This window comes from Panthera leo, chromosome C2, assembly GCF_018350215.1.
Source record: "Panthera leo isolate Ple1 chromosome C2, P.leo_Ple1_pat1.1, whole genome shotgun sequence".
Lineage (NCBI taxonomy): Eukaryota > Metazoa > Chordata > Mammalia > Carnivora > Felidae > Panthera > Panthera leo.
Genome location: NC_056687.1, coordinates 120866501 through 120879228, shown reverse-complemented (window position 1 = coordinate 120879228; position 12728 = coordinate 120866501). Strand labels below are relative to the sequence as shown.

Below are 12728 nucleotides of genomic sequence, written 5' to 3'. Positions count from 1 at the left end.
AATGTGACCTTAATTGAAAGTAGGGTTGCTGCCCATATAATAAAGTTAAGATGAGGTCATTATGGTGGGCCCTTAATACACTATGACTGTGTATAAAATACTGTATAAGAAAACAGACATATAGACTTAGGGACAACACTGTACGATGACGGAGAATAGAGCGAGTAAAGTGATGAGTCTATAAGCTAAGTAACATCAAATATTGCTGAAGAGAGCAGAAGCTGACAGAAATGCATGGAAGTTTCTCTGCTAGAGCTTGCAGAGAGATGGCCCTACTGACACCAAGATTTTGGATTCACAATTCCCAAATTGTGAAAGAATACATTTCTGTTGTTTGTAGCACTTTGTTACAGTGGCCCTAGGGAAGAGAATAACTTATTTTCTACCTTATTCTGATAACTTCATCTATCATCCCATATGTTCTTCATCTAGCTATTCTTAATGTCTGTATCTTTTATAACAATAGTACAATTACCTAAGGAACTCAATATTGTTACAATATTATTAACTAACCTTTAGACCTTATCAAATTTCACCAAATGTCCCACTACTATCCTTTGTCTGGGCCAGGATCCAATCAGGATCCCTTATTACACTCAGCTGTCATTATCTCCTTAATGTCCTCAAATGTGAGTAATTTTTGTCTTTGTCTTTGATTACCTTGAAATTTTTTAAGAGTTCTAACCAGTCATATTTTTGTTTCTCCACTGTAAAGTTACTACTTTTCTTCCTTTTTAATTAAGAAGTAGCTTATGGGGAGATACTTTGAGACCCTACAAATAACCTTTTGCCCATTAATTTCAACATCCATTGATAATCGCTGCCTGCAATAATTATTATTGTGGTACTTGCTAATTGGTGATTTTCTATTTCCATAATTTCCTCTACATTCATTAACTACAAGGAAGATCTATTATGTATTGTAAGGAAGAACTGTTCCTACTTCCCTACTTATTTATTGAAGCATTTATTTACATCAGTGTGGACTCATGTCAATTTTATTCCATGAGTTATAATCTATACTATCATTATTTATTTTCTTGCTCAAATTATCTGAGGCTTGGCCAGTTGGAGTCTCTAATTCCAATCTAATACTTTTGGCTTTATTCAAACCTTCTTTCTCCTTTTCTTCCTCTGACAGTAGAAGAAAACTAGCTCTCATTATCCACAATATATTTATTTATTTGCTAAAGTTGAGTATACAGGGGTGCTTGGGTGGCTCAGCCGGTTAGGCATCCAACTTCAGCTCAGGTCATGATCTCACAGCTCATGGGTTCGAGCTCTGTGTCAGGCTCTGTGCTGACAGCTCAGAGCCTGGAGCCTACTTCTGATTCTGCATCTCCCTCAGTCTCTGTCCCTCCCCTGCTCATGCTCTCTCTCTCTCTCTCAAAAATAAACATTAAAAATAAATAAATAAAAAATAAAGTTGAGTATACATGTAAAGTAGTTTCAGAATTGCTAACCAAAACCTCTGTGAAAAACAAATTTTCATGTACATTTTTGTAAGCTACATCAAATTTTTCGGGATAAAGATAGAGAAGGAAGGTGTAAAGACAAACACCTTAGTACTTCTGTATATAGACTATCATTTGACCTAGAAATTCTACTATGGCTTATTAAAAAAGAGGTACAATGAGATATGTTAATAACAATTATACATGTTAGATTTTATACTCATTATATATTTGTACTTTAAGAATTCATTTTAGTACCCTTTTCCTTATATAGTTTGGTCAGAATAGGTCTCAAGCCAGCAGTGTTGTTAACCCATTCAATAATCCCACATTCATCATTCAGGGGAATAACTGCGTATGTTCGGATATGAAGTTCTCTTCTGCGAGATTCTGCATCTTTTCTCAAGCACTATTAAAAAAAAACAACAACACATAAACTTAAAAATTCAGAATTCTACATGTCATGTCAAATATATCTAAAAATTATTCATTTCATAGCAAAAGAATGTCAGTGAAAGTTTACTCTGTGGTATAGATGAATAATTCTTCAGAATGGTAGGAAAGGATACTACTAGGATAGTATCCATCCTCTTTTTCCAAATCATTAAAAATGCCTTGGGCAAGTCCCTCTTTTTTAATTATTCACTGAGAATTATTCACTATTCATGGGCAACCCATTCACTTTTTTAATTATTAACGTGAGAATACTGTGTTGAAAGTATTAAAGTTGTATATTCAATGACAAAATGTTCTTTCACTGTTTATTGCTTTATAGATATTACTGAAATGTTAAGTCCTTAGGTACAAAGACTGCTATTTAATTTTGATTATCTCAAAAATTTATAAACAAAAAAGTATGAGTTTTATGATGTCCTTAAAATTTTTATTTTATATATTGTATAAAAATTTTATTTTTATTCTTGCAGCTTGATATTACAGCTTCATTTGAAAAACTATCTCCTAGCAGAAGAAAGCTTTTTACATCTCATTTGATTAATTCTGAATTAATTTAGGAAAGGATAAACAGTATTTTGTTTAATTCTGGAACTGTAGGACACAAACAGACTAAGCATATAAGTATAATTGCAATTTGTCCAATTCAAAAGCACAACCACTAACCAAAAACATATTTTAAATGCCAGGAATAAGTAGGCTACATAAATGTCAGCCAAACAGTATAGTATTAGAATTTACATGTAAAGATCAGTTTGTGGTCTCCTAGACAAACACAGACTGTAGTTTTTGAAAATCAGGCTACAGTATCTGACCATGGCAATGAGGAGAACAGTAACGAAATAAATTAATCAGTAACAAAACTGAAAAAGATACATTTATAAACTAAAGCCAGGCCATCTAATACTCCTAACCAGAAAAACACTCAAGGGAGCTACGGATGAACATACTAATTGGTTTAACAGTCAGTGAATTAAGTTACCAATTTACCAAACATTTAAAAAAAGTTTTTTAGGGGCGCCTGGGTGGCTCAGTCGATTGAGCGTCCGACTTCGGCTCAGGTCATGATCTCACGGTTCCCGATTTCAAGTCCCACATCGGGCTCTATGCTGACAGCTCGGAGCCTGGACCCTGCTTTGGACTCTGTGTCTCCCTCCTTCTCTGACCCTTCCCTGCTCATGCTATCTCTCAAAAATAAATAAGAATATTTAAAAAACAAAACAAAACTTTATACCACATTAAAAGCCCATTTCAAAGGCAATATGAAATGAAGGACTTTTTTAAAAATTTATTTAAAATGTTTGGGAAGGGCGATTGGGTGGCTCACTCGATTAAGCATCTGACTTCAACTCAGGTTATGATCTCGCTGTTTGTGAGTTCAAGCCCTGTGTTGGGCTCTGTGCTGACAGCTTGGAGCCTGGAGCCTACTTCAGATTCTGTCTCTCCCTCTCTCTCTGTCCCTCCTGTACTTGTGCTCTCTCTCTCTCTCTCTCTCTCAAAAAACGTTAATAAACATTAAAAAAAAAAGCATTCAATAGAAAATATTTTCCCTCATTAACAGGTCTTACACATTTTTCTCAACATAATAAAGGTAATCTAATTTTTTAAAAAGTTACATGAACCCAGCAATTCCACTTCTGTATACACACTCAAAAGACTGAATGCAGGAATTCAGAGTTATTTATATACCTATGTTCATGGCAGCATTATTCACAATAGCAAAAGGTAGAAACATTCTAAGTGTCCCTTGATAGATGAATGAATAAACAAAATGCAATATACACATACAATGGTATATTATTCAGCCTTATAAGGGAAAAAAATTCTGACACATTGTAACATGGATGAAACCTGAAGACAATACCAAGTGAAAAAGCCGGTAAAAAAGGCCCAAAACTATATGATTCCACTTCTACAAGGTACCTAGAGTAGTCAAATTCATAGAGATACAAAGTAGAATGGTGGTTACCAGAGGCTGGGGAGGAAGAGGAATGAGGAGTTATTGTTTACTGGATACAGAGTTTTGGTATGAAAAGATGGCAAAAGTTCTGGAGAGGGATGGTGGGGATGGTTGCACAACAATGTGTATGTACTTAATGTCACTAACTGAACAGGTCAAAATGGTTAAAATGGTAAATTTTATCCCAATTAAAAAAAATTAAGTGAAAACAAAAAAGGTAGTACATTTCATTCTCTTTTTAAGAATGATCTGGGGCGTCTGGGTGGCTCAGTCGGTTAAGCGGCCAACTTCGGCTCAGGTCATGATCTCGCGGTCCGTGAGTTCGAGCCCCACGTCGGGCTCTGTGCTGACAGCTCAGAGCCTGGAGCCTGTTTCAGATTCTGTGTCTCCCTCTCTCTGACCCTCCCCCGTTCATGCTCTGTCTCTCTCTGTCTCAAAAATAAATAAACGTTAAAAAAAATTAAAAAAAAAAAGAATGATCTATTTGCATACTGAAAAGTTCCTATCACAATGATAGTAATTACTGTAATTCTAAAATTAAAGCAAACTATCTCCAAACCTTATTAATCAAGGAATTAAATTCCATCAGTCTACAATCCTTTCTCAGGTCATCTTTAGGCTTACACATCATGATGTAGAACTTTCCATCTGATCCTTTTAAAGAGATCTTCTTTGGTTTCTGAAGGGATGCAAGAATTTCCACCTAAAAGATGATGAATTATATAGAAGTTAAGGTCAAGATTCTTTAAATTTTTTATTTTTTATTTTTTTTGAGAGAGAGTGTGTGTTAGTAGGGGAGAGGGGCAGAGGGAGAGGGGGAACAATAGAAAAACAGAAAGAGAGAGAGAAAGAGGGAGGGAGGGAGAGAGTGCGTACGCGCACCTGATGCAGGGCTCAATCTCAGGACCATGAGATCATGACCTGAGCCGAAGTCAAGAGTCTGCCGCTTAACCAACTGAGCCACCCTGGCACCCCCATTTAAACTTTTATATTTAAAAATTGTGCTACCTAACAAAAAGAATATAATAACCTATATTGTGTAGTAAGTTTATTATTTTAATGATTTCTTTTTTTTTTAATGTTTATTTATTTTTGAGAGAGACAGAGCATGAGCAGGGGAGGGGCAGAAAGGGAGGGAGACACAGAATCCGAAGCAGGCTCCAGGTTCCGAGATGTCAGTACAGAGCCTGACATGGGTCTCAAACCCACGAAATGCGAGATCATGACCTGAGATGAAGTCAGACGCTTAACAAACTGAGCCACCCAGGTGCCCCTTTAAAGATGTCTTTGATCGTAATCACCTATCATCTATGAAAAGAATGGGTTGCCCATGAATAGAGACCCACTTTCACCCATTAGGAGTGGATATAAAGTAAAAGGATTACTTTATCAGTAATGTAACTGCTTATACATCTAAACTTAGGTATTCTCTTCAGAACAGTCACAATGTTTAAATGACTTTTGAAACATTTTTCAGAGCCTGTCTTCAGAGCTGTAGGCACTGTTTTTAAATTTTATTTTTAATGTTTATTTATTTTTGAGAGAGGGAAAAGACAGAGCACAAGCAGGGGAGGGGTAGAGAGAGAGAGAGAGGGAGACACAGAATCCGAAGCAGGGTCCAGGCTCTAATCTGTCAGCACAGAGCACGATGCAGGGCTCAAACTCACGAGCAGTGAGATCATGACCTGAGCCGAAGTCGGACGCTAAACCAACTGAGCCACCCAGGTGCCCCTAAATGTCTTTAGGGTAAGAAATGATTATCAATTTAATGTAACTTGATTTTTGAAAAAAGAAACTCTTTCCAAAATCAAGTCTACCTAATAAGGTGAGTCAATAAGCTGAGTATTATTCTTAAGTTAAAAACAAAACCTGATTACAAGTAAGAATGATTTCATTATATGGTTTAGTATCTGGCTATGAAGCAATTAAATGTTTTGATCTATAGACTTGCTGGAACAAACACAGTTATGAAAAGTATTTACTTAGGGGGCACCTGGATGGCTCAGTCAGTTGAGCATCTGAAATCGGCTCAGATCATGATCTCATGGTTCATGAGTGCAAGCATGTGAGCCCTATGTTGGCCTCTCTACTGTCAGTACAAAGCCCCCTTCGGATCCTCTATCCCCACCCTCTCTCTGCCACTCACCCATTCTCTCCCTGAAAATTAAATAAACATTAAAAAAATTTCACTTAGAAATGCTCTAGTACCATTTCTTTAAAATAGTCATATATTTAGGTACCTAGGTGGCTCAGTCAGTTAAGCACCCAGCTTTGGCTCGAGTCACGATCTCGTGGTTTGTGGGTTCGAGCCCTGCATCAGGCTCTGTGCTGACAGCTCAGAGCCTGGAGCCTGCTTTGGATTCTGTGTCTCCTTCTCTCTCTGCTCCTCCCCCCCCACTCACACACATGCAGCTCTCTCTTGCTCTCTCTCTCAAAAATAAATGAACATTAAAATAAAATAAAAAATAAAAGTTACATTTATAGTTACATATTATACTTCAAAAAAAAAATCAAGTTCTTCTTAGCTGAATTTTGTGTCCTTCCAAAGTATAAACAAAAACTATATTTTGTTCTCATTTTTTTCTCCATTTTTAGGACAAAAGAAAGTATGGAAAAGTCAAATTGTGGAAAATAAAAATTATACTCAAACTAAAACAATATGAACATCTAAAAAATCAAAATACTCAATCATTTTTTTAAGGACACTGTCCTAGGGGTTATACATGATTAAAAGGGAAATAAGTCTAAATATTGTGTGTGTATATCTTACAATGCACAAGGGAAGATAAAATGTATATGATTGAAAAGCTGACGAAACAAAGGTAGCACATGATTAGAAAAAGACATGTAATGTTAGCAATATGTACTAGAAAAGTTGAGAAGAGAAAATGTGTTCAAGGGAGGACATAAAAAGCTAAAAATTCTGAAGGAACCATCTCCCCTAGTATGCTATTTAAGATGCATGGCTCTTGTTCATCATAATACACATTAGAAAAGTACCAGTCTTCTCCATATGGATATTTTTGTGGGTCATAGATCTTGGGAACATTTTTAACATTTAATTTTGTCCCACTGGTATAAAGTTTTACTTTTCTGTACTTCTAATCATTTTTTTCTTTGTAAATACAATTTACTTACTTTCTGAGAAAGACACCTCTAAACTTACTTTGCCGTTTCTAACTTCACTAAATTTTAAAATTGTAGTTAGTTATGTAACATTGAAGTTTACCGTATCGTCAAAGCTGGCAATATAGGCCCAATGCCCAGGAAATGGCTCGTGGTTGGCATGAGCACCCGGAATTGATGGAAGAGTAGGTATCATGACTGACTGTAAAGGAATGAGGATTTCACTAAATGTTGGTTCTTCTACCAGCTTTTTAAGCATTTTAAAATGAGTGCTCATACTTAATGTAGAACTACTTCCATCCACCTGGGGGAAAAAAAACAGTACGTTTTAATTACTCTGTGTTTACCTTGAATTGTAGAATGCTTAATTTCAACCAAAACAAAAATTCCATTTCTACAGTATTTTAATCACAATGGTTAAGCAGTCAGTGGTTTTCTAAAAATTTTTTATACATCTCATTTTACCTACTCTGTATTCTTTCACTGCATCAGTAATAGTACCTATACCACAGGGCTGTTTAATGACTAAAGGAGATAATAAAGGAGATAATAGAGGCATATAGTCTATTATCCCCTATTACAAAATCCAAAAAGTTGTGTAAATCAAACCTTTTATTCAGTACTAAATCTCATTTGGCAGCAAAATGATACCTGAACTTCTCACTTAGAACAAAGATTAGTATGTTTTACTGCAGAAACAGTTATGTAACCGATTATGGGACATTTTAACAGAATAACTGCAGTAGGGATACTCAATATTAAGTACATACACTGCATTACCTTTAAAAATGTGAAAAATTCTGAATTCCTAAATGTAGCTGGCTACAAAAATTTCAGATAAAGAACTGAAAACTTATACATGTGTAGCATTTAGAAAAGTGCCAGTGCATAGTAAATGTTTACCATTATCATAACACTGTCTTTGATAATGCCAAGTACATCAAAGGTCAAATAGGACTAATGCAGATAGCAAAAACATATTTTTCTTTCAAGGTGTTAATTGATGAAGGGAAGGTGAGACATAGAATAGTCTGTATTTTCTTATCTATAAAGAGCGAATAGACTGAATATGTATGTAAAGTGAAATCTAGCTATTTACTTATAAAGAGTCTCTTTCTCCCTCCTTATAACTATCCTCATTCCCTACTTTTACCTTTTCTAGGTATTCTTTAGGGTACTTTTCCAATTCCTTGGGTAAAAGAGTGGGTTACCCCTTAAGCATGTTCATTACAGAAATATACTGAAAAAAGTAGTCATTAAACTAGATGATAATCATCTCCTTTCTTCCCTATGATTCTATCAACTCCTCAAGGCAGCAGAACATGTCTTATTTATCTTTGTTTCAGCATAGTGCCTGTTCCCTCAGAGGCAATGAAATAAATGTGTACTGAAAGAATGAAATGAAATGAAAATCAAAACTCCAATCTTCTTTCCTCTCATATCTGTAGGTTAACATGTAAGTTTTGAAACTTTAAAGATATGACACAAAATAATAACAGAGATAACTATGAGTATTTTACATATTTATATTTTTAGAGCCTATTTCATATCCTTCTACTTAAATTATTTCTAATAGATATGGATAATTTACTCTCTGAATAATCTACATTAAAAAGAGCTTTTAGAAATTTTTGAGTATATCTGAGAGAGGGACAGGTTAGAAAATTTAAAAAAAGCTTTATTGAGGTTAAGTACACAATCTGATGAATTTTGATGTATGTGTACACTCATTTGTTAGAATTTTCACTTAACTAATCAAATGAAAGACAACCAGCTAAAATCATACAGAAGTTTTGTATAAATTATCCAGTACTGGTCTATAAGTAGTGAGATTTATGATCATACCGGTTTATTGCACAATTCTAGAAGCTTATCTGTTAGGCGAGTTGCATCTCCAACAAACTTTTCTAAGGATTTTTTCATATGAATAGCTTTATTTAGGATTTCCTTGCATCTGTTCACACGCATGGGATAAGAAGACTGTCATAAAAAAAATTAAATGTAGTTTTATAAAAGATTTTAAAAAAATAACAAAATTTTGACACAAATCAACTTAAAAAGTATTCATGATGATGATGAGAATTTATACTATTCAAATTTCCTGGTAATCAATTCGGCAATGCTTTCAACAGCCATAAAAATGCTGTTATCTTATGAATTCCATTCTTAGAATTTATCCTGGTAGAATAATCAGAAATGAGAATACAGATGTGTCTAGATGTATTACAAGAGTAAAACTATGGAAAACCAACAGTTAAATAAATTACAGAAAATAAATTACTATAGAATTTTATATAATTATTAAAACTGCGTCTTCAAAGAATATTGAATTCATACGAACATGCTTATGGTAACAATTGTAGGTGAAAAATATCAAATTCTCTATCTCTATAATCCAAATTTAGCATTAAAATATGCATAGAAAATATACATACAAAAATACGGAAGAATATTAATGGTAGAATTAGTGAATTTTAGTTTTCCTTTTTAGATCTCTGTGTATTTTCCAAATTCTCCAAAATATTTATAATTAAATATATTTGCCACCTTATAAATGCTTATTAATAATGCAATAAAGCTTTTCTATTATTAAAAGTTTAGGTACTTCAGATAAAACACTTCGAAAAAAGTAGGCTACCATTTTTATACCATGCACTAAAGTTTATTAGACTTCATAGAGAAACAGGATGCTGAATTCTTTGACCTTAACGTACCTGTCCTTTCATTTGATATGGTACATATTCCTGAACTTTAAAATGACATATAATGCTTTACTTTCTCTTTTTTCAAGTATTTAAAATCAATGTTTTACTACTAATCTAAGAAAGAAACAATGGAACTTACATCTTCATATTAACATTAAATAATCAATGCCATATAAAATGGAAAACGACACTGTAGTGACTATTATATTACCTTTGACACAGCTGTCATCATCCACATTGCTTGTTGAGGATAGGCCAGAAACACTTTGGCTATAATTTCCATCAAGACAACAAAAACTTCATCGTGAGAATGACAAATTCGGGAGATCAACTGTGAAAAAGCAGTCAAAAACTGATACGGTGCTAAGTGATTTGTGTGCTCTGTAATAACCTTGTTTATTTTAGCTAAATCATTTCTCATTTGTACACGATCAGAACGGCCAGCTGGAAAAAAACAAAGTTAAAAAAACAGTGAAGAAAAAACAGTTAAAATATTCAGGGTCACTGAAAAACTCAAGGGCAATTAATTTTCACTAGAAACACAGAACAAGCCACAGTTCATTATAATTTTTAGGATAACTTATTTGGTTTAAACTAGTTCCTCTCAATATGTGTTGGGTTGTTGAATGAATGAGAAGATTCTCATTTGCAGGCTGTGAACTGCAACAACTAAGTCCATGCGTTTAGTCCATGGACTAACAACTAAGTCCACGCATTTCCTCTTTTCTTAACTTTAGTTTCTTACACTTACATGCAATCTTAATTATCAAATTTATTTCTAGCTTTTTGTAAGTTAGATTGCCAAGCCAAATGTGACTTTATGCTAAAGTTAAAATTCTTATCCCTTGAAATTTTTACATAAAAAAATTATACCTTTTTCCCATTCATATGCCTTAGCACCAAAATCAAGCCATAGTGATAACATTCGTGGCATTGACTGATATATGAATTGGTTCCCATATTGTAGAGATCTGCAATTTTACAGAAAAAAAACGTTATTAACACAGTGCTCTTTTTTTACATTATGTAGATTAAAATGTAAAGACTTAAACTACCACTTGAATTTTGCATAGCCTTCTGACAAAAATTATGTTGTATTTCTTCTTAGTAGAGGTTATCTTCAACTCCCTTATCTCTTTTTGTTACTATATTCTTCACTAAGCTCCACATTGCCTATGCCAAGAAGAATGAATGGAATGTCATTATTACTTCTTAGGAAATAATATGTGAAAATATAAACAGTAGGCATGAGACAATACACTATTTGATTATAATACAATGATATATATAAAATCAAGTTATATTTCACCTGTTATCTAGTCTAAGAGATAAGCTCTTCCTACAAGTCTAATGTCAAAATGATTTTCATATGTATTTCTTAGCAGAATGGGCAGGAAGGAGACATTCCATTGGTAATTAATTATAACCACTAAATATATTACATTAAGAGTCTTCTAAAATTCTAGGGAGGGAGACTCAGAAGCTGAGGGTCTGGAATGGGAAGGGCACTTAATTTTCATTGTATAATACTGGCACTGCTGAATTAAAAAAAAAATGTACACACACACACATACACACACACTACTTTTTCCGCTAATAAAGTTTAGTTTTTAAAAGGAAGAAAGAATGATATAAAGAAAAAACATATCTTATCTAAGGTTAAAGACTGAATCAGTGGTGAAACAGAAAACGTCCTGAACACATTAAGATCTGTGATAAAAGAGGCACTCTCACATATTTAATCAGCACACATACAGTTCTCACACTTACCTGCCAAAATGAAGAACTATATACCGAATGAGATCACCCTGCTTTTCCATCTTGTTATCTGTGACCATGGGCATCAATTTGTCATAGTACTTGGCAAGATAAAAATGCCCATCTTCCCACTCTGGCAGGAACAAGGTCACATCCTGTAAAAGAGAATACCAGATGTTCACATAAGAAACCCCCAAACTATGCTGGGAAATAAAGTATGAATAGATGATTAGGGATCAAAAGTATGAGACCCACATGGAGGCAGAGCAAAGTCAAAGGAACAATGATTCTTTGATTTGGATAAAGAATAGCTGTTTTCTTAAAAAGGTTTTCTTAGGATAGCTGGTTGGTTCTGGTGGGTTGTCCACCGGCCAACATGAAATAGTGTCAGAATAATCAGCTATTTAAGAAAAGAAAACTCCATTTACATTGCCACTTTATATGATATATCAAAATAATTTCCAGATGGATTAAAGTGTTTTATGAATGTGTGCATATATATTTTTTTATTAAAAAAAATCTCAGTGAAAGGAGAATATCAAAGCCCTGAGGAGGACAGGGTTTAAAAGCATAAAAATATGGCTAAAAAAAAAAAAAAATTACATCTTATTTTTCTCCAAGATCTGTCACAGATAATTGCCCTCCCTCTCAACTTCATAATCCGGTTTCTAAGAATTCACGTCACACACTCCTCAAACTGTTTCTTCACGGTTTCAGTCTTCAGTATTCCACTAAAGCAGATCCTTAAATCTAAAAGATCCTTTCCAATTCTGGTCTCATTTGAACTCTCTTCAGCATCTGTTTCTGTTGTCCTCACCATTTCCTCTTGGAAACACTTTCTCCCTTGACTTCTGTGAGGCCACAATCTTCCAAGTTTTTTCCAACCTTTCTGGTCCCTCTTACTTTGTCCCCTATATCATTTCATTTCCCTTTTCCTGCCTTGTGTATTTATTTTAAAATAACATTATTTGAAATGTGATGGAAAATACATAGGATGGCTGACTACAAAAAAACAAAACAAAACAAAACAAAAAAACCTTTTAAATGAAGTTCCACTCTTAATTCAAGCAAGTTTGAGAACATAGTTTGAACCAGGAACCTTAAATCTTGAGTTTACCCTGAATCTATTCTTGAAAATTTATAGATGGCAACCTGCCTGTGGATAGAGGAGAGAATAACATGACTAGATGTATGGAACAAATGCTGGATTCATATGCCCAACCAGCCACAGGGACGAGGCTGCCAGTGTCCCTTCCCCATGTAGTCACTGAA

The 12728-nt window shown here is 34.2% G+C and overlaps 1 protein-coding gene across 1 annotated transcript in view; it reads right to left on the bottom strand.

Annotated features, from left to right (window-relative positions):
* Positions 1-12728, bottom strand: part of ATR (ATR serine/threonine kinase) — a 99605-nt gene that overhangs the window by 11587 nt on the left and 75290 nt on the right. Inside the window, exons 36-42 of the mRNA XM_042955514.1 lie at positions 11469-11611; positions 10572-10669; positions 9910-10142; positions 8839-8973; positions 7097-7297; positions 4427-4570; positions 1713-1863 (exon numbers count right to left, since the gene is read on the bottom strand). Coding sequence (XP_042811448.1) covers positions 1713-1863; positions 4427-4570; positions 7097-7297; positions 8839-8973; positions 9910-10142; positions 10572-10669; positions 11469-11611 — 1105 coding nt within the window. The remainder of the gene's footprint in view (positions 1-1712; positions 1864-4426; positions 4571-7096; positions 7298-8838; positions 8974-9909; positions 10143-10571; positions 10670-11468; positions 11612-12728) is intronic.